This window comes from Ranitomeya imitator, chromosome 5 (assembly GCF_032444005.1).
Source record: "Ranitomeya imitator isolate aRanImi1 chromosome 5, aRanImi1.pri, whole genome shotgun sequence".
Taxonomy (NCBI): Eukaryota; Metazoa; Chordata; class Amphibia; order Anura; family Dendrobatidae; genus Ranitomeya; species Ranitomeya imitator.
Genome location: NC_091286.1, coordinates 32,538,023 through 32,561,499, shown reverse-complemented (window position 1 = coordinate 32,561,499; position 23,477 = coordinate 32,538,023). Strand labels below are relative to the sequence as shown.

Genomic DNA, 23,477 nt, shown 5'->3' with positions numbered 1-23,477 from the left:
TTACTGCCCAAATGAGCACACACCTACGCTTAAACAAATATGTGCAAATAGGCAAAATGGGACTGATATAGATGTATAGCGGTATATACCTTTTTGGGTAGCCTGGACCTGCAGTGAACGCACCCCGACGCGCGTTTCGGATAATTCTCCTTCGTCAGGGGGTGTACACATCTATATCAGTCCCATTTTGCCTATTCGCACATATTTGTTTAAGCGTAGGTGTGTGCTCATTTGGAGCAGTAATTAGCACATTTTTGAGCTTCTTTTTGCACTTTACACTTTATATTAGTCACGGTGGATCCCGTTATAAATTTTATGGTTCTGTTTTTATGGGGTAAATAAAAGTGATTATTCATATATGCATGACTTGGTTACACTATATATTTTACACAAAATATCTATTTTTTTCACTATTGGGACATATTGTGCAATATTGGGTTAGCCTGTGTTCTACTATTTGTAGAGGTCCTGCATCACGCACAGAATTATCTGTTTTTATATGAGATTTTATATTATGTACTGTCATTTAATTACAATTTAATAAAATATATTCAGATATCTATCTTGATTTGGGTACTTCCTGGTGGTCCATATGGAGAGTGATTGAGGTTTCTTTCTTCACTTGGTGGTAGTAGTCACCACTATGACACAGTGTACTTGAGTGGTATATGTCCCTGAGTGGGAGACATATAAAGAGTGAAATATATATAAGAATTATTGGAATATATTAGAATTTTATATATCTTTTGTCCACCAGTACTTCTGTGGTTTAACATTTACGCCAGAAACTTGTATAATTTTTGGCATGGCACACAGAAGCACTTACCAGTTGTCATACATCCATAATTAAAAGATGTGCAACTCTTAAAGAATTGCTTAGATTTTATTTTTTAATTTCTCCATTCCGTTGTGGAAATATCACCTTGTAAAGATTAGGCTATGATTTATGTGATTTGTCTCTGGGGGTGTGTACTTCTTCCTCTACATGAGGTTGACCAATCATTAGCAAGCAACATCATGAAGGGGAATAAACAACACGCCCTCCTCTCCTCAATAATTTCTGCAGCTCCTGCATAGAGACAAAGCAGAGCTGAATTAAGTATAGGGTTCAATGTAATATTTATGTAATGTTTATACAACGTAAAAGTTATGTACTAGAATAAAAAAATAAAGTAAAAATGAAAGCAAAGTTTAAAAAAAATATAAAAAATATATTAAAGTTTAAATAATGCCCCCATTTCCTCTTCAAAAATGAAGAAACAAACAAACAAAAAGACATATTTGGCATCATTGTGTCTAAAAAAAGGCCAATCTATCAAAATATAAAATTATATAAATCATAAGTTAAACGCTTCCCCCCAAAAATCGAAACACCAATATTGCAGTTTTATGGTTGATCCACTTATCAAAATATGGAATAAAAAGCAAAAAATGATATGTACCCTGAAATGATATCAGAATTTTTCTTCCACCACTAAAATATTAATGAACCTGGACAAGCTTAGTATCGCCGTAGTCATACTGACAAGGAGAATTATGTTCACAGGTTATTTTTACAGCAGAATGAATGTCGTAAAAATAAAACCCAAACAAGGGCGGAATTGCATTTTTTCCATAATTTCACTGCATTTGGATTTTTTCCTGTTTTCCTGAACATTGTAGAGAATAAATAATGTTATTCAAAACTACAACTCGTCCTACAAACATCAAGCCCCAATACGGACATATCAGTGGAAAACAAACCAAAATATTATGCATCTTGACACAAAGGGAGCAAAAAACCAAAAGCGCAAAAAATCCTGGTCATTAATTGGATAAACAACTGCCAGTCGCTAAACTACTGGGCTTAAAGGGCATCTGTCAGTAGTATTAACCCTCCTAAATCAGCTATATGGGCATGTAGGTCATAAGAAGCTGAGTAATATGATATATTGATATCTGTGATCTGATGTCTTATTGCAGAGAAATCCTCGTTTTTTCTCATATGTAAATAAGCTGTTAAGATCTATGGGCTGGACATAGATCTCCCTGAGAATCTGCCTCTAGAGCTTATTGTAAAAAGGGGTGAGACATGTAATGACTGACAGTCTGCTCTCCTGATCCACATGTCTCACATGGATAACATCTCATTTGATTTAAAATAAGCTCTGGAGGCAGATTCTCAGGTAGTCCGCCTGAAAAAAGCAATGTGTGTACATACCCTTATGGGTTTAATCCTTGGACTATCTTTGCCTATTGTTTCTCATTGACTTCCTGGCTCAGTTTCCCCATATAATTGAATTATATCTTGTTTTTATCTTTGTTTCTGTCTTGCTGCTGCTGATGCAGTTTGTTGGTGTTTAATTCCTCATCTTGCTCCATCAGTCAGCAGCTTCTCCGCAGTCACAACCTAGGAGCCCCTGCTGCAAGGACCAGATCCCTGTGTTGTGCTTAAAATGTAGCTGTCACTTTATGAAAACTTTTTATGCATTATTAGGTGGTGCAAAGTGTTGCCGGTTAGTTGGGGGTCCAGATTCTGAGACCCCACCGATCAGTGAAAACACCACTCTGAAGTACATAGCTCCTACATAAAAACGGTGATAAATAGTAAGTCTATTAGTCCATACATCCATACATTCGTTCTCACTGAGCCATGTACAAACCCATAAACTTACTACTGAGCCCAGACACCGCTCTGTGTGCGCAGCTCATGCAGGAGTTTCGGGCTTCGGAGCAGTGTTTTGATCAATCGGTGGGTGTTTCAGGACCCGCAATCATCTGACCCCCGAATTATCTACACTATTTAGAGCCTTAAATGCATACAAAGTTTTATTAGGTGACAACTGAACTTTAAAGGATAAAAATCTGGTAGTACCTGGACCTTGGTGGCACCAAGACTGTCTGTGTTCCACTTTGAGTTTAGAGATTAGTTCCAGAACTGCAGCTCTATCCCATTCCAGTGAAATGACGCTTACTGGGGTTCTGGGAGATGGACCCCCAACAATCTGATATTGATGGCGTAACAATGTTACATTGCATGGTATATACATATTACAGTCACAGAAAACTCTTCTATAGGGAACAATACACATTTTAAAAGGTGTACACCTATGTGGGTTCCTTTAAAGTGGTTGTTCCCCTTTGGGGACAATTTTTTTTCGTATTTGGAGCTAAAAATCATTTTTGCAATCGGCTTTCATTAAAAACTTTGCCCCGTGTGCCTTCCGTAGACTCTGGGTTGCTGTCTACAGAATAAATTAAGCGAGTACAGACTAGACGTGGGTGGGCTCTATGCAAGTGAGGCTCGACACGTCTAGTCGGAATGTGACCGGATGTATGTAAATCACATACTTGTGCCCACGGCTCTTGGCACCGGAAAATGCTCACAGCGCGCAGTAAAGTAGGTCAAATAGAGTGACTGCAGACTTTTACCCTAAGGCCGACAAACCCTTTAATTGTTTCCAGTGGAATATACCATCTCCAGAAGGTGTGCCTTGAATTAATATCTGTTTACACTATGGCCCCATAGACTATACGGGTGTTTACATCTGGGAGGTTGTGCGCAGTCGTAATTCCCTGGTGTATACGAGACCCTACTTCGAGGCCAATCATAATGACATTTTACTGATTTTGACATGATCCTTGGTTTAAAATCGGACATGTCTCTGATATTCTCCGCAGACCGCTCGGTCCGTGGAAAAAATTGGACATGTGAATGATCCATTAGACTATCCTAGGTACGAGTGCTATGCGTAAAAATCATGGACAGCACCGGTACACAAAAAAATCAGATGTCTGAATGAGGTATAACGTTGTGTTACCGTGGGTAGGTATGCCATGGATTCAAGATCAGGGTTTCCAAAAAACGTTAGATCCCGGTTAAGTGATCCCCGGAACAATTTCCCAGCGAGGGACATTACTGGTACAGTAGGAATGCCAAATTGATTTCCGCCTGCAGACAGATGCTGTACGAAGCAATCGACATTTCTTGGCCAAATAATAGCATTGGCCAAGAATGACAGATTGCTCTTTCCGCCTCTGCTCCGAGCTTCTTTTGATTTAGGAACTGCACAAGGTGTTCCCTTAAAAGTGTAAATATTTTTTAGAGGTTCCATCCGAGATATTAAGGTTGGGAGTCACTGATATGGATGTAAAAAGCGCAGATGCGAATATATTGGAGTAAAATACAGATATATCTACCCTTAGATTTCCGTAATTTCGTTACTTATTCCATGTGGCAAGGGTGCTGGGTAATTTCTCGAACTCCATTGTACAAATGCACGAAGAGCGCGGCATAGGTATGGCCACCTCTCTGTTTCCAACCAGGGTTGCAAAGTTGACTTTTCGTTTTCATCTGGTCATCTTATCAAAAATCACAGACAGACAATATTTTTTACAGGCGCTTTGGAAGAGCACAATAAATCATTATGGTTAGAAGTGATAAATGTCCACAGCACATAATTCTGATATGAGACATCTGCTGCATTCGCTGTGAACTGTAAAATAATGAAAACAGTCAAAATAACTTGTATTGGTTTCTTTAGCTTCAAAAAAAAAATCACAGAAACCTTAATTTTTTTTCACAGAGAGGGCAAAAAAGTGACCAATTTTTACTGACTGTCCTGGAATTTCTGGACAGTTGGCAACCTTGTTTCGGCAGTACAAGATGTAATCATGCACATATTGGGAGGTCCAGTGTCTGATACCATATTGTTTTACAAGTTAACTGCAATCAGTCGCTTCCTATAACCTTCTTACACCACTCAAATGGAATTTTGGAAACTTCTCCAGGTCTTTCATATTTGAAGGGCAACATCTCCCAACAGCAATTTTAAAATCTCTCCACAGGTGTTCAATGGGATTTAGATTTTTACTTTTTTCTGGCCACTTCAGAACTCTCCAGTGCTTTGTTTCCATCCATTTCTGGGTGCTTCTTGAGGTATGTTTGGGGTCATTCTCCTGCTGGAAGACCCATGACCGATGATGCAAACCCAACTTTCTGACACTGGGCACTACATTGAGATTCAAAATCCTTGGGTAGTCTTCAGATTTCAAGATGCCTTGCACACAATTAAGTCACCCAGTGCCAGAGGCAGCAAAACAACCCCAAAACATTTTGAACCTCCACCGTATTTGACTGTAGGTACTGTGTTCTTTTCTTTGCAGGCATCATTCCATTTTCAGTAAACAGCAGACTGATGTGTTTTACTAAAAAGCTCTATCTTGGCCTCATCTGTTCACAAGACACTTTCGCAGGAGGATTTTGGCTTACACACGTACATTTTGGCAAACTGCAGTCTGGGTTTTTTATGTCTCTGTCAGCAGTGGGGTCCTCCTGGATTCTCCTGTCCTAGCGTTTCATTTCATTCAAATGTCAATGGATAGCTCACGCTGACACTGATGTACCATGAGCCTGCAGGACAGCTTGAATTTCTTTGGAACTTGATTGGGGCTGTTTATCCACCATCCAGACTATCCTGCATTGCAATTTTTCATCAATTTTTTTTCTGATGTCCACTACCGGGAAGATTAGCTACAGTGCCATGGGTAGTAAAATTCTTGATAAAGTTGGGCACCGTGGACAAAGGAACATCAAGATCTCTGAAGATGGACTTGTAACCTTGGGATTACTAATATTTTTCAACAGTTTTGGTTGTCAAGTCCTCAGACAGTTCTCTTCTCCTCTTTCTGTTCTCCTTGCTTAGTGTGGCACACACAGATACACAATGCAAATGTTGAGTCCACTTCTCCCCTTTTTATATGGTTTCTGGTGTGGTTTTCATATTGCCCACACCTGTTACTTGACACAGGTGAGTTTGAACAAGCATCACTTGCTTGAAACAAAGTTGTTTACACACAATTTTGGAAAGATGCCAACAATTTTGGAGGTGTAAAATTTTGTCCAATACACTCAAAGGAAATAGGTGTACAACAAAACATGTAATTGTAGTAATTTTCTGGGAGAAATACCGTACCTCATTTTCTTTAACGATATCAAGGATTCCAACGCTTTTGTATGTACGGTTTATTCATTGGTGATTAGAAATGGACGGATCGATTCTCAGGACTCCATTCCATCTGCCAAGTCAGTACTCTCAGGCTGTTGAACAGAAGGCTTGTGAATCTCTTACCTCCTGAGATCCCGGAATGGCTTTTGCACAGCCCTATCAAATATACTGTACCGATAATAACAAATTTTTTATGTTGATAGTCTTTCTTGTCAACATTATTTTACTGTGATCTTGTCAATGTGATCTTACGCCAGTCACTATGTGAATCTCATTTACATGAGAAATTGGAAAAATCAGTTTCCAGTCTGTCTGAACTGGGGTTTCATGATGCAAGAGACCATCGAAACGCCCCTGTAAACCAGCGAACACAGTGGTCCATAAGTATGTGAACTATATATAACTATAACTATGTTTGGAATAAGTACTTCCAACGAGAGCTAAAAAATCCCACTTGTGCTCAGCTGGCAACCCATTCCTCATTATACTTACATAGTCCCCACTCTATTAGGGGGTCTTCTGCACAGGTATGACAATTTGGAACAATGTTCATCACAAATGATTGCATTGCAACGAACATTACACAAAAGACGTGATAATTAGTTGCACGTCTCAAATTATCCTATGATCGACTTCACAATTAGCTCAGGATCGGTGATCGAACGTTTTCTGGGTTAATGATTTGCAATTTTCTACTATATTCTGTATTTCAACAATTTTACCAAAATTTGTGATTTCTATCGGTGAATGAGAGTAAAGGTACCTTCACACATAACGATTTCGTTAACGATATCTTTGCAACGTCACGCTTTTTGTGACGTAGCAACGATCCCGCTAACGATCTCGTTATGTGTGACAGCGACCAACGATCAGGCCCCTGCTGGGCCAGACTAACCCGATATTTATCCTGGTTACCATTGTAAAAGTTAAAAAGAAAAAACAGTACATACTCACATTCCGATGTCTGTCACGTCCCCCGCCGTCAGCTTCCCTGCACTGACTGTCAGCGCCGGCCGTAAAGCAGAGCACAGCGGTGACGTCACCGCTGTGCTCTGCTTTACGGCCGGCGCTGACAGTCAGTGAGGGAAGCTGACGGCGGGGGACATGACAGACATCGGAATGTGAGTATGTACTGTTTTTTTTTTTTATAATGGTAACCAGGGTAAATATCGGGTTACTAAGCGCGGCCCTGCACTTAGTAACCCGATGTTTACCCTGGTTACCCGGGGACTTCGGCATCGTTGAAGACAGTTTCAACGATGCCGAAATCTTTCCCCTGATCGTTGGTCGCTGGAGAGAGCTGTCTGTGTGACAGCTCCCCAGCGACCACACAACGACTTACCAACGATCACGGCCAGGTCGTATCGCTGGTCATGATCGTTGGTAACTCATTTAGTGTAACGGTACCTTAACTCTTGTTTCCAATCAGAGACCCTGTACCTCAATGGAAAGGTGGATACAGTTGTACCTATCTAGTCTAGGCAATGCTCTGTGTGCTCAGCAGCCGGCACTCCAGACTAATACATTGCATCAAACTGCCATAGAGAATTGTGTTTAGCTTACAGAGCATTATCTTCAATGGATACTATTGTTTCCACATCTTATCTGAGAGCAGGACTATATACCAACAAGATTACACCCTCTGCGTGGAAACAATGGTGTTCTCATTAGAATCAGATGAGGACCTGCCTAAATTTTTCTGCAGCATCTGCCAGCTCCGGATTATGTGGCCGGTTGTTCCGTTCTTCTCCAATGTTTATCATATCTGGAGAATACATGTTTTTTCCCTTTCCAGCTGCAAACATTGACCTTGTGTCCTCTGTAACCCAAATAAACTGTCAGAACATTTTGGTATGGTCTACTCATACATTTATGGATGGCCATTTCCCTTCATCTACGATCTTCTAGCATAAAGAAATCTATTCCAAACGCTTTGCATGCCTATTACTTACTGCTGGAACATTTGACATTTTTGTTATTTTCGTCTCCAGGTTTTGGGAACATCTCACCACGCACAAAAGGTGGTAAAATCTTCTGCATTATCTATGCTCTTCTCGGAATTCCTTTGTTTGGGTTCTTATTGGCCGGTGTTGGAGACCAACTTGGAACCATATTTGGTAAAGGGATAGCACGAGTGGAAGATATTTTTGTAGTAAGTATAATCATTTTTCTCTTATTTAAAGGGGTTTTCAAGAACTATGTCTCCTGGCACTCCCACTGATCAGCTGTTAGCAGATCCTGGAAGCCGCCAGAAGAACACAGTGTTCCGAGCTGGAACACCACAGGACCATAACCAGTGTAGTGTCTGTTCTCAAGAACCGATACTCAGATCCCAATTACTTCAATGGGAATTATTCTGCAGCACTAGGAGCCAGAATGGTGGAACTTCACCGATCTGATATTTTTGACCTGTTCCAAGGATAGGTCATCAAAAGCTTAGTCCTGAGATAGGTCATCAAAACCTTAGTCCTGAGCAACCACGTTAAGTCTAAAGTAGAATAACTCATATCTTATGATAACCAATATTTATTCTGTTTTCCTAAAGTCTCATGTATACTGCTATAATGGGACATCTATTCTAGTGCATGCACCCTCTACTTTACCTTTGGATGCTTCCAGAGCTCCTTGACTATCATACCGGACATAGTCTTTACCAGTGGAAGCCGTGTGTACAACATAATAGGGAGCCACAAAAGCTCATTGCATCGGCATTTTGGATCCATACACACGGTTCTGCTGTCACTTTTTTCTCCAACCCAATGAGGCAGAGTCTTCTACACTGTAACCATACAATCCTCTCCTCTAGATATTGGGCCACGCAATGTCTTGAGGTTACACTTGACTCAGTCCTACTTTTTCTTCATCCTATCCATCGCCAAGTCCATATTAAAAAATATTTCTCATACTCGACCCTAATCATTTCTTACCTGGACTACTGCAACCTTGTAATCATAGGCACTATGTTATCCATTACTAATGCAGTAGTCAGGCAGATACTGTAACACCTTGTTCTCTGTTGCTCAGGACACTTCTTAACTATCATTGGAGACATAAAACTAATCCTCTCTTTCTCATCTCCAAACTCTCCAGTGCTCTATGGTCAGGCCCCTGATCTACGAGTCTCAAAATCCTTTCATGGGTGGACATATCATTGGTGCAGCCAGGGGTCCAGATGGTTAAGGGGCCCATTTCGACCTTCAAAGAAGATGGAATTGTGCATTTTGATGAGTTATTATACTATAAAGGACCCGTGTATCGTTCTTGCTCATCAGTCCACCACTGAATCCCTTATTATGTGTCCTCAGTCACCGGCAGCAGGACTTCTCTTGTGCTGCACCTTTTGCCCTGGAATATAGATGTGGATGAGTCCAAAATTACGGTAATATGTGTGCGATGTACCACACTTGGACTATTAGCAGCCAATGTGCTACTGCCCACAGGCGAAGGGACCAATGCACTGGCAGATATAGACAGAAAATGGCTCTTGTGCAATATTTGGACCATCTGCCGTCCAGTAGCTCCACATAATGCACAATTCCCCCTGTTTTGGAGGTGGATATGGCCCCCTTTACCTCTTGGATCGGTACATGGCTGCAGTCCCGATCTACAATTTTCCGAAAATCCTACAAATGTGAATAGATTTGCCTGTACAAGGATAAGGCTGGCACCATAAACTTTTTTTCTTATACCTTTTTGTTTGACTGTTTGGATTGTAAGCTCTCTCATTTCGGTTCGTAGTTTTATTCATCTGTTTTACCATTTGACTTGTTTGTTGCTTTACAAAATTGCAGAATGTGTTGGTGTCACGTAAATAAAAGTTATTCTAATATTTATTATTTTTATCTTTCTCGCTTACTCACTGGAAGAAAAAAAAGGTGGGCAATAGTCATACAAAGCAGAGAAGACCCTTACTACACGATGACTGGTTGCCTATTTATGTAGCTGAGTGGTTGGGGAGAAGGTTGTGCAAACTTGTTTTTCTAATTTATTTATTATTAATTAGAAATATTTTAGTAGATTTTGCCATTTCATATGGAAATTTTTTGCTCTTCCCCATTCTCTGAGAAACAGATACAAAATAACAGGGATAGACGGGTTTAATAACTATTGTATTTCTCTATGTATGGATAGCCCTTGTTGCATTGATGGGAGGATATTCGTGTAGGATCCTACATAACCATGAATATGGGGGGCACAACTTACGATATCACATGTCAATAAAGCCATAAAAAAATATTTAGGGATGGCCAGTGTAACCCTTCATGAAAGCTGCCCTGCCCCCTTGACTCTTCAGCAAAAATTTGCATATTATTGAACATACATAAAGGATTAATAAATACACAAAAGGTAAATTTTAATATTTGTTGTCTATGGTGTATCTTAACTGGTCTGAGGTCTATATAATGGGGATCTGATCTGGGGGTCTGTGTAGATAGGCAACTGGTCTGAGGTCTATATAATGGGGGATCTGATCTGGGGGTCCGTGTAAATAGGCAACTGGTCTGAGGTCTATATAATGGGGATCTGATCTCTGGGTCTGTGTAGATAGGCAACTGGTCTGAGGTCTATATAATGGGGGATCTGATCTCGGGGTCTGTGTAGATAGGCAACTGGTCTGAGGTCTATATAATGGGGGATCTGATCTGGGGGTCTGTGTAAATAGGCAACTGGTCTGAGGTCTATATAATGGGGGATCTGATCTGGGGGTCTGTGTAGATAGGCAACTGGTCTGAGGTCTATATAATGGGGATCTGATCTCGGGGTCTGTGTAGATAGGCAACTGGTCTGAGGTCTATATAATGGGAGATCTGATAGGGCTTGTTCTGGGGTTGTACAGGAGGAGTCTGCTTCAGAGTCTGTCTATATACTATATTTACATACCAGAGGGAGGACTGTTCTAGGATCTATATTTATTTTGGGGGTCTGAATGTCCGTTTGTGGGTTTTGTACTTGTTTAGGGCGTCTGTTCTGTGGTGTGTTGGAATTTTGTGGTGTTTATGAATGTACATATTGCATTTTAAGGTCTGAAAATTGGGGAAAATTCAAGATAACTGGACAGAGCCAAAAATATTGCACTGTGCCCAAAGCACACCTCTTTTTATTATCGATTGTGCCCTTCTAAAAATTTGGAAGTATATTTTCCTTATTGGGATATTGGCACTTTTCGATATTGCGATAGCGGGTAGTCCAACCATATCAGTTCTCAGTTTGTAATTATCTTAGAACTCTCCAAATTTTAACCTTAAAGTGGTTTTATCAGGCACTTTCCAAAACCACTGACTTTCTGCATCAGAAGTGAGCGCTACCGATGAGGTTATGACCGCACCACCTGCCAAGACGCATGCACCATCGGCATATATCATGACCATGACATGTTCCAATCGTGCACCTGTGTCGATAGGTGTGCACAGTTGTAACATCATTGGCACCACTAAGTTATGATGCTGGTGGATGGTGCCCTTTGATATTTTAAAGGGCATCTGTCAGTAGGATCAACCTTCCTAAGCCATCTATATGGGCATGTAGGTCATAGAAAGTTGAATAAAATGACACCTTGATGGCTGCGATCTGAAGTTTTATTCCAGAGAAATCCAAATTTTTCTTAATATGTAAATGAGCTGTTAAGATCTTTGGGCCGGACATAGATCCTAATGAGAATCCGTCTCCGTGGCTTATTTTAAATGTAAGACACATTACCAGGGTGAGAACATGTAATGACTGACAGTCTGCTCTCCTTATCTACACTGGTATCATCCCCTTCATTTACTATAAGCTCTGGAGGAAATTTTTTGGTAAGATCTATGTCCGGCCCATAGATCCTAACAGCTTATTTATGGAGCGCCCCCAGACACAGGGCCACGCGTTCTCGGTACCGGGCCTCTCTGGTTCGGTTCTGAGGCTGTCACGGTGGCTAGACCCGGTCCGCGACCCTGCTAAGGGGCGTCCAATAAAGGTGGTGCAGTCTGTCAGGGGTTCGTGATGCCACCTGTGGTGTTCAGTCAGGGTGACCGACGCTGCTGTGGGGTCCGCTGGGGTGATGGAATGGCAGCTGGATGGTATACCTTCCCACAGGTGAAGTATGTCCCCAGGGCTTCCCAGTAAGGTGGATGGTGATGGTGTGAGGTGCAGTCAATAACGAGGACACAGGGTTGCAGTCTCTTTACCTCTTTACTGAAGACTTCAGGATCCTCAATCCAGAGCACGTTTAACAGGGCTATCTGAAACCGGCCGGTCCGATGGGCACTTCCAGAGTTTCCTTCGCAGATGGAAATCGTTGCCTACCACTAGCGCCTGTGTGTTGTAGACCTACCCTGCTGAGCATTCGGAATAGTCCTCACAACTGCTGCTCTCGTTCATTCTCTACAGCTTCCTTTCTCTCTCTTTTTAGTTCCAGATGTTGCTAGTTTCTCGTCCCCCAGATATGTTTTGGCTAGGACGCACCCATATGACGGGAAGGCCTGGAGGTCTTCCGGGACCCTAGAGACGCCCCTCTCCCACTGTTGCCCCCTATGTCTTCGTAGGAAATTTAAGGTAGACAGCCAACCTATAATCAACTGTCCCTCGGAGTTCGAAGTAAGGCCTAGAGTCAGTTACTCCCGCAGTGTTCTGGCCACCGGCTACGCGCCTCAGTAGGATGTTGCCTCGGTCTCACGGCACGACTCCTACTGGTACTCCTTTTTGCTTGATCTCGTTTACACTGTTCCACAATATCCTTCCCTTCGTGTCTCTTTCTTAGGATACCGCCGTAGGGTGTGCAGGCGCGGCTCCGTTACGTTCTGCTCTGTTCGCTAGGCACCTGCCAGGTTCCCATGCCTGACAGGGACCCCCCTGTGTCTTCTCCCTGCAACACCCCCTGCCACGGGATGTTGCCTGAATCCAACCCAGTCAGCTTCTGACTAACTTCCTCCCCAACCTCTAGTTTTACCAGTGTGAGGAGTGGCCCAATAAATAAAGCCTTTTTCTCCCCCTAGTCGCCGGAGTGTGAAGTGTAAAGTGTTCTGGTGATACCTGGGCTGGAAAACTCCTTCAGTGCCATCAGACGTACCATCACTCCCCTTAGTGGCAGAGCGTCATACTGCAACGACCAGGTCTCTGGGGCGCTGCATTTACATATTAAGAAAAAGAAGATTTCTCTGAAACAAAACATTGGATCGCAAATATCAAAGTATAATTTTATTCAACTTTCTATGACCTACATGTCCATGTAGATGGCTTATGAAGGTTGATCATATGGACAAATTCCCGTTAATGGTTTGTCTGGTTTAAAAAACAATTTTTAAGATATTTTTAGGAGAACAAAAAAGCAGGTTGACTCATTAGTGGAGTGCTGGTTGCTCATCAATACGACATAGGATTATATAAGTTCTTCTTTATGATCTGTGGTAACAATCATGGGGTATTTTTCTCTTTGTCTTTACAGAAGTGGAATGTAAGTCAAACGAAAATTCGTATCATCTCAACCGTCATCTTCATTATTTTCGGATGTATATTGTTTGTGGCCATCCCAGCTGTCATTTTCCAGCACATTGAGAATTGGCATACTTTAGATGCCTTCTACTTTGTGGTCATCACTCTTACCACCATTGGATTTGGAGATTACGTGGCCGGTAAGTTGATGACGTTATAAAGTCAAACCTTCTTGAGATAAATAAGTATCCTAAATATGAGACCATATCCTCTCCATTACATTATACGATATAAAACTGGGGAACGGCAAAGCCACTGGCAAAGTGAGTCAATGGCAAAGCCACCACTGGCAAAGCCAACGGCAAAGTTCTTCAATAAACACAGTTTTGCCTTCAGACATTTGTCCTCCAACGGAGAGGCCAACCTTGTTTCCAATTCATTTCAACTTGTGTTCATCACATTTGCCTTGCCATCTACTCACTTGGTTGTCCATTCATTTTCTAGGTGGTTCGGATGTTGAGTACTTTGATTTCTACAAACCCGTTGTGTGGTTCTGGATCCTGGTGGGCCTTGCCTATTTTGCTGCGGTGCTTAGCATGATCGGTGACTGGCTGAGGGTGCTGTCAAAAAAGACAAAAGAAGAGGTAAGAAAACCTAAAACAATAAGAAACAAAATGCATGTACAGTAGATGAATTCTCTGGTCTGAAGAATACTTGGCTGTTTACTGAGCTTTTATGATTTTATTGCCCTATAAACAATCTTCTTTCAAAAATAATTTATGACTTTTTAATCTTATTGATGCCTCTGATTGTTGGCTCTCTGTATTAGAGAGTACAAAACGTGAAATTATTTTTTTTTTAGTATTCTATGGATTTTCATCTTTTTGGTTTAGTGTGGATTTCCTGAACATTATTTATTATCTTGTGATGTCTAAACTACAAATTAAGCATTCTGAAAACAATTGTATCTATTTAAGGATGTTTTTTACGAATGGATAGTTTAGATGAACAATAAACATTTCTGAATTTTCTTCTCCATCCCGACCAGACCACTATGACTACTTCTCCCTGACTTGACTTATTTTTCTCCTTGTTTTCAGCACTCTCTTCACCTACACTTCAATTTCTACACAAACTCCCTGGCACCCCGAATAATGAGCCCTTGCTGCCTGTCCCTGCCCCCAAAAACTGCACAATGGGTAACCCACAAAATTAAAAAAAACCTGCAAAAAAGATAATGTTCCAAAAAGTGGAGGAAGCAGATAGATAGATAATAGATAGATAGATAATAGATAGATGATAGATAGATAGATAGATAGATAGATAATAGATAGATAGATAGATAGATAGATAGATAGATAGATAGATAATAGATAGATAATAGATAGATGATAGATAGATAGATAGATAGATAGATGATAGATAGATAGATAGATAGATAGATAATAGATAGATAGATAGATAATAGATAGATAGATGATAGATAGTAGATAGATAGATAGATAGATAGATAAATAGATAGATAGGTAATAGATAGATAGATAGATAGATTGATAGATAGATAGATAGATAGATGATAGATATATAGATAGATAGATAGATAAATATACTAATAGATAACAGATAGATAATAAATAGATAGATAGATAGATAATAATAGATAGATGATAGAACGATGGATAGATAGATGATAAATAGATAGATAATAGATAAATGCTAGATAATAGATAGATAATAGATAGATAATAGATAAATGATAGATAATAGATAGATAATAGATAAATGATAGATAATAGATAGATAATAGATAGATAGATAGATAAGATAGATAGATAAGATAGATAGATAGATAGATAGATAAGATAGACAGTGGGTTCTGGGGTATAAACCTTTCTTAATCAGTGATAGGATACAAATGCCATATATTTAAAGACAAAGTGGTTATACAATGTTATAAAAATACATATACAAGGTGAATATAGAATATACAGAAATGACCATGTGCATATAAATTAAAAATTCCTGTAAGCGAAGGTATTGCAGTATCACAATGTGCAGAAAAGTGCAATAGTATTTAATAAAGCAGGTAAATACCAGGTGAAGAAAAATCACAATAATTAAATATAGCTCGGATGACGCCCCCTATAGGTCATAGGAGCATCTAAGTAACAAAAGCGCCATTTTCAGATCCTAATTAGCCCACTGCACATGTCAGGTCACAAGGCAGGTGTGAAATGTGATTTCGCACATGCACAGTGATGAGTGAAGTCACCAGAGCCATGTTGAGAAAGGTTAGTGAGCGCTGTGCACATGTCTGGCCTGATTCAACAGTATGTCTGTGAAGGAAGCCAGATGCATTGCTGCACATTAGATGGTGTTGAAAATGCCATCTTACTAAAGGGCAAATGTACTGGCAGTAGCAGCATCACTCTATAGAGAGGCAGGAAAGATCCCAAGCTGCACGCTGGAACGACCCATGAGAATCCCAGGGAACCCCTAATGGCTGGAGCTGGATAATTGAGGATGGCTGGAGCTAATTAAAGACGCAGCAAACACTCACAATCCCTAATGGGTGCAGATCACCTAGAGAAACTGAACATAAAAGGATCAATTGTAACAGAGAAGTGGAAATAATGATATTCATCCCAAACAGCACTTGGCATTCACAGGTGGTCTTGCATCGAAGCACTAACCAGATCAGGGGACACTAGAGCGATAGGGGGCAAGCAAACACCTCCTTATAGGATATAATTCAGTTTATACTCCACATTCAGGCCATTAGGTCTCACGTATTCAGTTTTGAAATCCACATCAATTCTCTCTTTTTGAGCGCCTCTACCAAGGGGAGATAAGGGGTAAATTATCCAAAACCTAAATGTCTTTCAGTATGTGTGTGTTAGGAAAAATGTTTAAAAACCGGTAATTCAAGGTTTTTAGGGCTTGTTTGTTTTTGACAAATAGTGTAACAGTGATGATTGATCCTGGTCTTAAATTCCCCGGTGGTCTCACCTACGTACCACTATTTACATGGGCACTCTAATAAGTCGATGACGTACGCAGAATGGCGTCTTACAATTTTTTGCAATTTCATTGCTTTTCCTCGCTATATGTCAAGATAAAAGGAATATGTCAAAGTTCATTTTTATGAACCTTACTGTCCGAGCAATACACATTGCTTTATTTTTCCAATTATTCAGTAGAGGTACGGGATTGACTCTATCTTTAAATGTATCTGCCATGGTCAGAAATGATATATCGCCATCAACTTTATCACTGACTATTCTATTGAATAGACTATTCTGTTGAAAAGACCAGATTGGATGGACGAACCAGGTGGACGGATGGACAGACTGGTTGGACAGATAGGTATTAGAACGACAGATTTGTGATCACTTCTAATCATATAACCTTGAATATACAGTGAATATTTTTTGTTGTAGTGACCGGCTTTATTGCACTCCCCAGGTTTCTGCTGGTCACCGTATATAGGAGGCGGCAGCTTTTTTTCTGCCCGGTTTAGAGCTTGCACTGTAGAGTAAGTGTTAAGATGATTTGATGCGCTATATTTGCATTTCCGCAGCGGCTGCCGATCATCGCCTTATGTTATATACGTGTTAAATGTTTCAGCTGGAAAATTAGCCTGAAATGATTTTGTTGAGATGAAATGAGTTTGGCACAAATCTTAAAGGTGTCAATAAACGATGCGGAAACCGACACCTTAATCTTATGCCTGGAGATTGTGTTAATAAATGTGATAATTTTGTAAATCTTTTTTTTTTAACGCTTTTTATGATTATTTAGCAGTATCTCATATTGAGTGCTTAGGGAGTGCTGTTAATTTACAGAGAAGATGAGAGGCAGCGCGCTTAGTGGTTAATGAGAGGCAGCCCCCTTATTGATTAATGAGAGGCAGCGCGCTTAAAGGTTAATGTGAGGCAGCGCGCTTAATGGTTAATGTGAGGCAGCGCGCTTAATGATTAATGAGAGGCAGCGCGCTTAATGGTTAATGTGAGGCAGCGCGCTTAATGATTAATGAGAGGCAGCGCGCTTAATGATTAATGAGAGGCAGCGCGCTTAATGGTTAATGTGAGGCAGCGCGCTTAATGATTAATGAGGCAGCGCGCTTAATGGTTAATGAGAGGCAGCACGCTTAATGGTTAATGAGAGGCAGTGTGCTTAATGGTTAATGAGAGGCAGTGCGCTTAATGGTTAATGAGAGGCAATGCGCTTAGTGGTTAATGAGAGGCAGCGCGCTTAGTGGTTTATGAGAGGCAGCGCGCTTAGTGGTTAATGAGAGGCAGTGCATTTAATGGTTAATGAGAGGCAGTGAACTTAATGGTTAATGAGAGGCAATGCGCTTAGTGGTTAATGAGAGGCAGAGCGCTTAGTGGTTTATGAGAGGCAGCGCACTTAGTGGTTAATGAGAGGCAGTGCGCTTAATGGTTAATGAGAGGCAATGTGCTTAGTGGTTAATGAGAGGCAGAGCGCTTAATGGTTAAGGAGAGGCAGCACGCTTAGTGGTTAATGAGAGGCAGCCCCCTTATTCAATAATGAGAGGCAGCGCGCTTAATGGTTAATGAGAGGCAGCACGCTTAATGGTTAATGAGAGGCAGTGCGCTTAATGGTTAATGAGAGGCAGCACGCTTAATAATTAATGAGAGGCAGCGCGCTTAATGGTTAATGAGAGACAGTGTGCTTAATGGTTAATGAGAGGCAGCGCGCATAGTGGTTTATGAGAGGCAGCGCGCTTAGTGGTTAATGAGAGGCTGTGCATTTAATGGTTAATGAGTGGCAGTGCACTTAATGGTTAATGAGAGGCAAAGTGCTTAGTGGTTAATGAGAGGCAGAGCGCTTAATGGTTAAGGAGAGGCAGCACGCTTAGTGGTTAATGAGAGGCAGCCCCCTTATTCAATAATGAGAGGCAGCATGCTTAATGGTTAATGAGAGGCAGCGCGCTTAATGGTTAATGAGAGGCGGTGGACTTAATGGTTAATGATAGGCAGCGCACTTAATGGTTAATGAGAGGCAGCGCGCTTAATAATTAATGAGAGGCAGCGCGCTTAATGGTTAATGAGAGGCAGTGCGCTTAATGGTTAATGAGAGGCAGCGCGCTTAGTGGTTTATGAGAGGCAGCATGCTTAGTGGTTAATGAGAGGCAGTGCATTTAATGGTTAATGAGAGGCAGTGCGCTTAATGGTTAATGAGAGGCAATGTGCTTAGTGGTTAATGAGAGGCAGAGCGCTTAATGGTTAAGGAGAGGCAGCACGCTTAGTGGTTAATGAGAGGCAGCCCCCTTATTCAATAATGAGAGGCAGGGCGCTTAATGGTTAATGGGAGGCAGCGCGCTTAATGGTTAATGAGAGGCAGTGCGCTTAATGGTTAATGATAGGCAGCGCGCTTAATGGTTAATGAGAGGCAGCGCGCTTAATTATTAATGAGAGGCAGCGCGTTTAATGGTTAATGAGAGGCAGCGTGCTTAATGGTTAATGAGAGACAGTGCGCTTAATGGTTAATGAGAGGCAATGGGCTTAGTGGTTAATGAGAGGCAGCATGCATAATGGTTAATGAGAGGCAGTGCGCTTAGTGGTTAATGAGAGGCAGTGCGCTTAATGGTTAATGAGGCAGTGAGATTAGTGGATAATGAGAGGCAGAGTGTTTAATGGTTAAAGAGAGGCAGTGGGCTTTGTGGTTAATGAGACACAGAGAGCTTAATGGTTAATGAGAGGCAGTGCGCTTAATGGCTAATGAGGGGCAGTGGGCTTTGTGGTTAATGAGAGGCAGTGCGCTTAAAGGTTAACGAGAGGCAGGGCACTTAATGGTTAATGAGAGGCAGTGTGCTTAGTGGTTAATGAAAGGCAGCGCGCTTAATGGTTAATGACAGGCAGCGCGCTTAATGGTTAGTGAGAGGCAGTGCGCTTAGTGGTTAATGAGAGGCATTGCGCTTAATGGTTAATGAGAGGCAAAGTGCTTAGTGGTTAATGAGAGGCAGAGCGCTTAATGGTTAAGGAGAGGCAGCACGCTTAGTGGTTAATGAGAAGCAGCCCCCTTATTCAATAATGAGAGGCAGAGTGCTTAATGGTTAATGAGAGGCAGCGCGCTTAATGGTTAATGAGAGGCGGTGCGCTTAATGGTTAATGATAGGCAGCGCGCTTAATGGTTAATGAGAGGCAGTGCGCTTAATGGTTAATGAGAGGCAGCGAGCTTAGTGGTTTATGAGAGGCAGCGCGCTTCGTGGTTAATGAGAGGCAGTGCATTTAATGGTTAATGAGAGGCAGTGCGCCTAATGGTTAATGAGAGGCAATGCGCTTAGTGGTTAATGAGAGGCAGCGCGCTTAGTGGTTTATGAGAGGCAGCATGCTTAGTGGTTAATGAGAGGCAGTGCACTTAATGGTTAATGAGAGGCAGTGCGCTTAATGGTTAATGAGAGGCAATGTGCTTAGTGGTTAATGAGAGGCAGAGCGCTTAATGGTTAAGGAGAGGCAGCACGCTTAGTGGTTAATGAGAGGCAGCCCCCTTATTCAATAATAAGAGGCAGCGCGCTTAATGGTTAATGAGAGGCAGCGCGCTTAATGGTTAATGAGAGGCAGTGCGCTTAATGGTTAATGAGAGGCAATGTGCTTAGTGGTTAATGAGAGGCAGAGCGCTTAAAGGTTAAGGAGAGGCAGCACGCTTAGTGGTTAATGAGAGGCAGCCCCCTTATTCAATAATGAGAGGCAGCGCGCTTAATGGTTAATGAGAGGCAGCGCGCTTAATGGTTAATGAGAGGCAGTGCGCTTAATGGTTAATGATAGGCAGCGCGCTTAATGGTTAATGAGAGGCAGCGCGCTTAATTATTAATGAGAGGCAGCGCGTTTAATGGTTAATGAGAGGCAGCGTGCTTAATGGTTAATGAGAGGCAGTGCGCTTAATGGTTAGTGAGAGGCAACGCGCTTACTGGTTAATGAGAGGCAGCGCGCTTAGTGGTTAATGAGAGGCAGCGCGCTTAATGGTTAATGAGAGACAGTGCGCTTAATGGTTAATGAGAGGCAATGGGCTTAGTGGTTAATGAGAGGCAGCATGCATAATGGTTAATGAGAGGCAGTGCGCTTAGTGGTTAATGAGAGGCAGTGCGCTTAATGGTTAATGAGGCAGTGCGCTTAGTGGTTAATGAGAGGCAGAGTGTTTAATGGTTAAAGAGAGGCAGTTGGCTTTGTGGTTAATGAGACACAGAGCACTTAATGGTTAATGACAGGCAGCGCGCTTAATGGTTAGTGAGAGGCAGTGCGCTTAGTGGTTAATGAGAGGCATTGCGCTTAATGGTTAATGAGAGGCAGCACGCTTAATGGTTAATGAGAGGCAGTGTGCTTAGTAGTTAATGAGAGGCAGTGCGCTTAATGGTAATGAGAGGCATGTGCTAGTGGTTAATGAGAGGCAGTGCGCTTAATGGGTAATGAGAGGCAGTCCTCTTAGTGGTTAATGAGAGGCACTGTGCTTAGTAGTTAATGAGAGGCAGCGCGCTTAATGGTTAATGACAGGCAGTGCGCTTAATGGTTAGTGAGAGGCAGTGCGCTTAGTGGTTAGTGAGAGGCAGTGCGCTTAGTGGTTAATGAGAGGCAGTGCGCTTAATGGTTAATGAGAGGCGGGGCGCTTAATGGTTAATGAGAGGCAGCATGCTTAATGGTTAATGAGAGGCAGTGTGCTTAATGGTTAATAAGAGGTAGAGTGCTTAGTAGTTAATGAAAGGCAGGACGATTAATGGTTAATGAGAGGCAGTGCGCTTAGTGGTTAATGAGAGGCAGCGCGCTTAATGGTTAATGAGAGGCAGTGCGCTTAGTGATTAATAAGAGGCAGTGCGCTTAATGGTTAATGAGAGGCAGCGCGCTTAGTGGTTAATGAGAGGCAGCACGCTTAGTGATTAATAAGAGGCAGTGCGCTTAATGGTTAATGAGAGGCAATGTGCTTAGTGGTTAATGAGAGGCAGCACGCATAATGTTTAATGAGAGGCAGTGTGCTTAGTGGTTAATGAGAGGCAGAGCGCTTAATGGTTAAAGAGAGGCAGTGTGCTTTGTGGTTAATGAGACGCAGAGAGCTTAATGGTTAATGAGAGGCAGTGCGCTTAATGGCTAATGAGGGGCAGTGGGCTTTGTGGTTAATGAGAGGCAGTGCGCTGAAAGGTTAACGAGAGGCAGGGCACTTAATGGTTAATGAGAGGCAGTGTGCTTAGTGGTTAATGAAAGGCAGCGCGCTTAATGGTTAATGACAGGCAGTGCGCTTAATGGTTAGTGAGAGGCAGTGCGTTTAGTGGTTAATGAGAGGCATTGCGCTTAATGGTTATTGAGAGGCAGCACGCTTAATCGTTAATGAGAGGCAGTGTGCTTAGTAGTTAATGAGAGGCAGTGCGCTTAATGGTAATGAGAGGCATGTGCTAGTGGTTAATGAGAGGCAGCATGCTTAATGGTTAATGAGAGGCAGTGCGCTTAATGGGTAATGAGAGGCAGTGCTCTTAGTGGTTAATGAGAGGCAGTGCACTTACTGGTTAATGAGAGGCAATGTGCTTAGTGGTTAATGAGAGGCAGCACGCCTAATGGTTAATGAGAGGCAGTGCGCTTAGTGGTTAATGAGAGGCAGTGGGCTTAATGGTTAATGAGAGGCAATGTGCTTAGTAGTTAATGAGAGGCAGCGCACTTAATGGTTAATGAGAGGCAATGCGCTTAGTGGTTACTGAGAGGCAACGTCCTTAGTGGTTAATGAGAGGCAGCGCGCTTAGTGGTTAATGAGAGGCAATGCGCTTAGTGGTTAATGGGTGGAAGCATGCTTAATGGTTATTGAGAGGCAGTGTGCTTAGTGGTTAATGAGAGGCAGCGCGCTTAAAGGTTAATGAGAGGCAGCACGCTTAGAGGTTAATGAGAGGCAGCGTGCTTAGTGGTTAATGAGAGGCAGCGCGCTTAGTGGTTAATGAGAGGCAGCACGCTTAATGGTTAATGAACGGCATTGTGCTAATAGTTAGAGAGGTAGCGTGCTAAGTAGTCAATGAGAGGCAGTACGCTTAATGGTTAATGAGAGGCAGTGCGCTTAGTGGTTAATGAGAGGCAGTGCGCTTAATGGTTAATGAGATGCAATGTGCTTAGTGGTTAATGAGAGCCAGCACACTTAATGGTTAATGAGAGGCAGTGTGCTTAATGGTTACTGTATTTCTTAAGTGTTTTAAGCTTTATGGTTACAGTGTCTTAAGAGGTACAACGTTCGGTTACTCTCACACTTGGTTATTCTGATCAATCTGATTGAGAATCTTTGGGTTTTGACAAAAAGCAAATGCAATCAATGGAGGAACCACCACGTAAGTTGCTGAACTTAAACCATCTGCTGTTAATGTTTTGGGTCCAAACACCATTGGACACCTACAGAGGTCTTGTGGAGTCCATACTGGACCATACATGTCAATGTTGAAGGTTTGTCTTGTGAATATAATGACATATTAAGGTACAGAGGTCTCAAAACGGGCACCCACAACTGGAGAAACAAATGGGCAGTTGTGTATTCAGGAGGTTTCCATTTTAAGGGACATGAAACCTGGAGGCTATGCCATGTCAACTACCTCTTTAGAAATTAGTATCTTTTTGACTATGGACCAAGACCAAGGCAGCAAGAAGCACCGTTTGGCACCAATGAGGACCACATGGCCTTAAGTTTAGGGAACAAATCTTCCTTCATCTCAAACAGTCTTGGAAAAAGGAGATCTTGGTTGAGGAAGTTAATTCAGGTCAGCAAATCTCCAGTTAGTCATGAATATTTAGCTCAACCATTCACCAGGTACGTGCTGCCCGCTCGGATGATTACACTCATTTCCTTTGATTACTATGGAGGTTCACTAATAGCTTCTTAGAGTAATATTCTCCAAAGTTGCAATGCACAATCACACTTTTTAATTATACATTTATGGCAGTGTTACTCTACACAGTTCAGCTACAGAAATTACTTTTCAGAATCCAATTACTTTTTTTTAACATTTCGTGACTTTTTTTTGTCTTTTCCCCTATATAATACAGGCCCTAATCTTCTCTTGTGTATTCCTCAATTTTTTTGGTCTGCTCAGTTTTGCAATTG

At 41.8% G+C, this 23,477-nt stretch overlaps 1 protein-coding gene across 1 annotated transcript in view; it reads left to right on the top strand.

The window, feature by feature from the left end:
- The window catches only part of KCNK2 (potassium two pore domain channel subfamily K member 2), a 132,724-nt gene that overhangs the window by 68,294 nt on the left and 40,953 nt on the right, over positions 1 to 23,477 (top strand). The window contains exons 4-6 of the mRNA XM_069768497.1: positions 7,979 to 8,139; positions 13,408 to 13,594; positions 13,899 to 14,038. Coding sequence (XP_069624598.1) covers positions 7,979 to 8,139; positions 13,408 to 13,594; positions 13,899 to 14,038 — 488 coding nt within the window. The remainder of the gene's footprint in view (positions 1 to 7,978; positions 8,140 to 13,407; positions 13,595 to 13,898; positions 14,039 to 23,477) is intronic.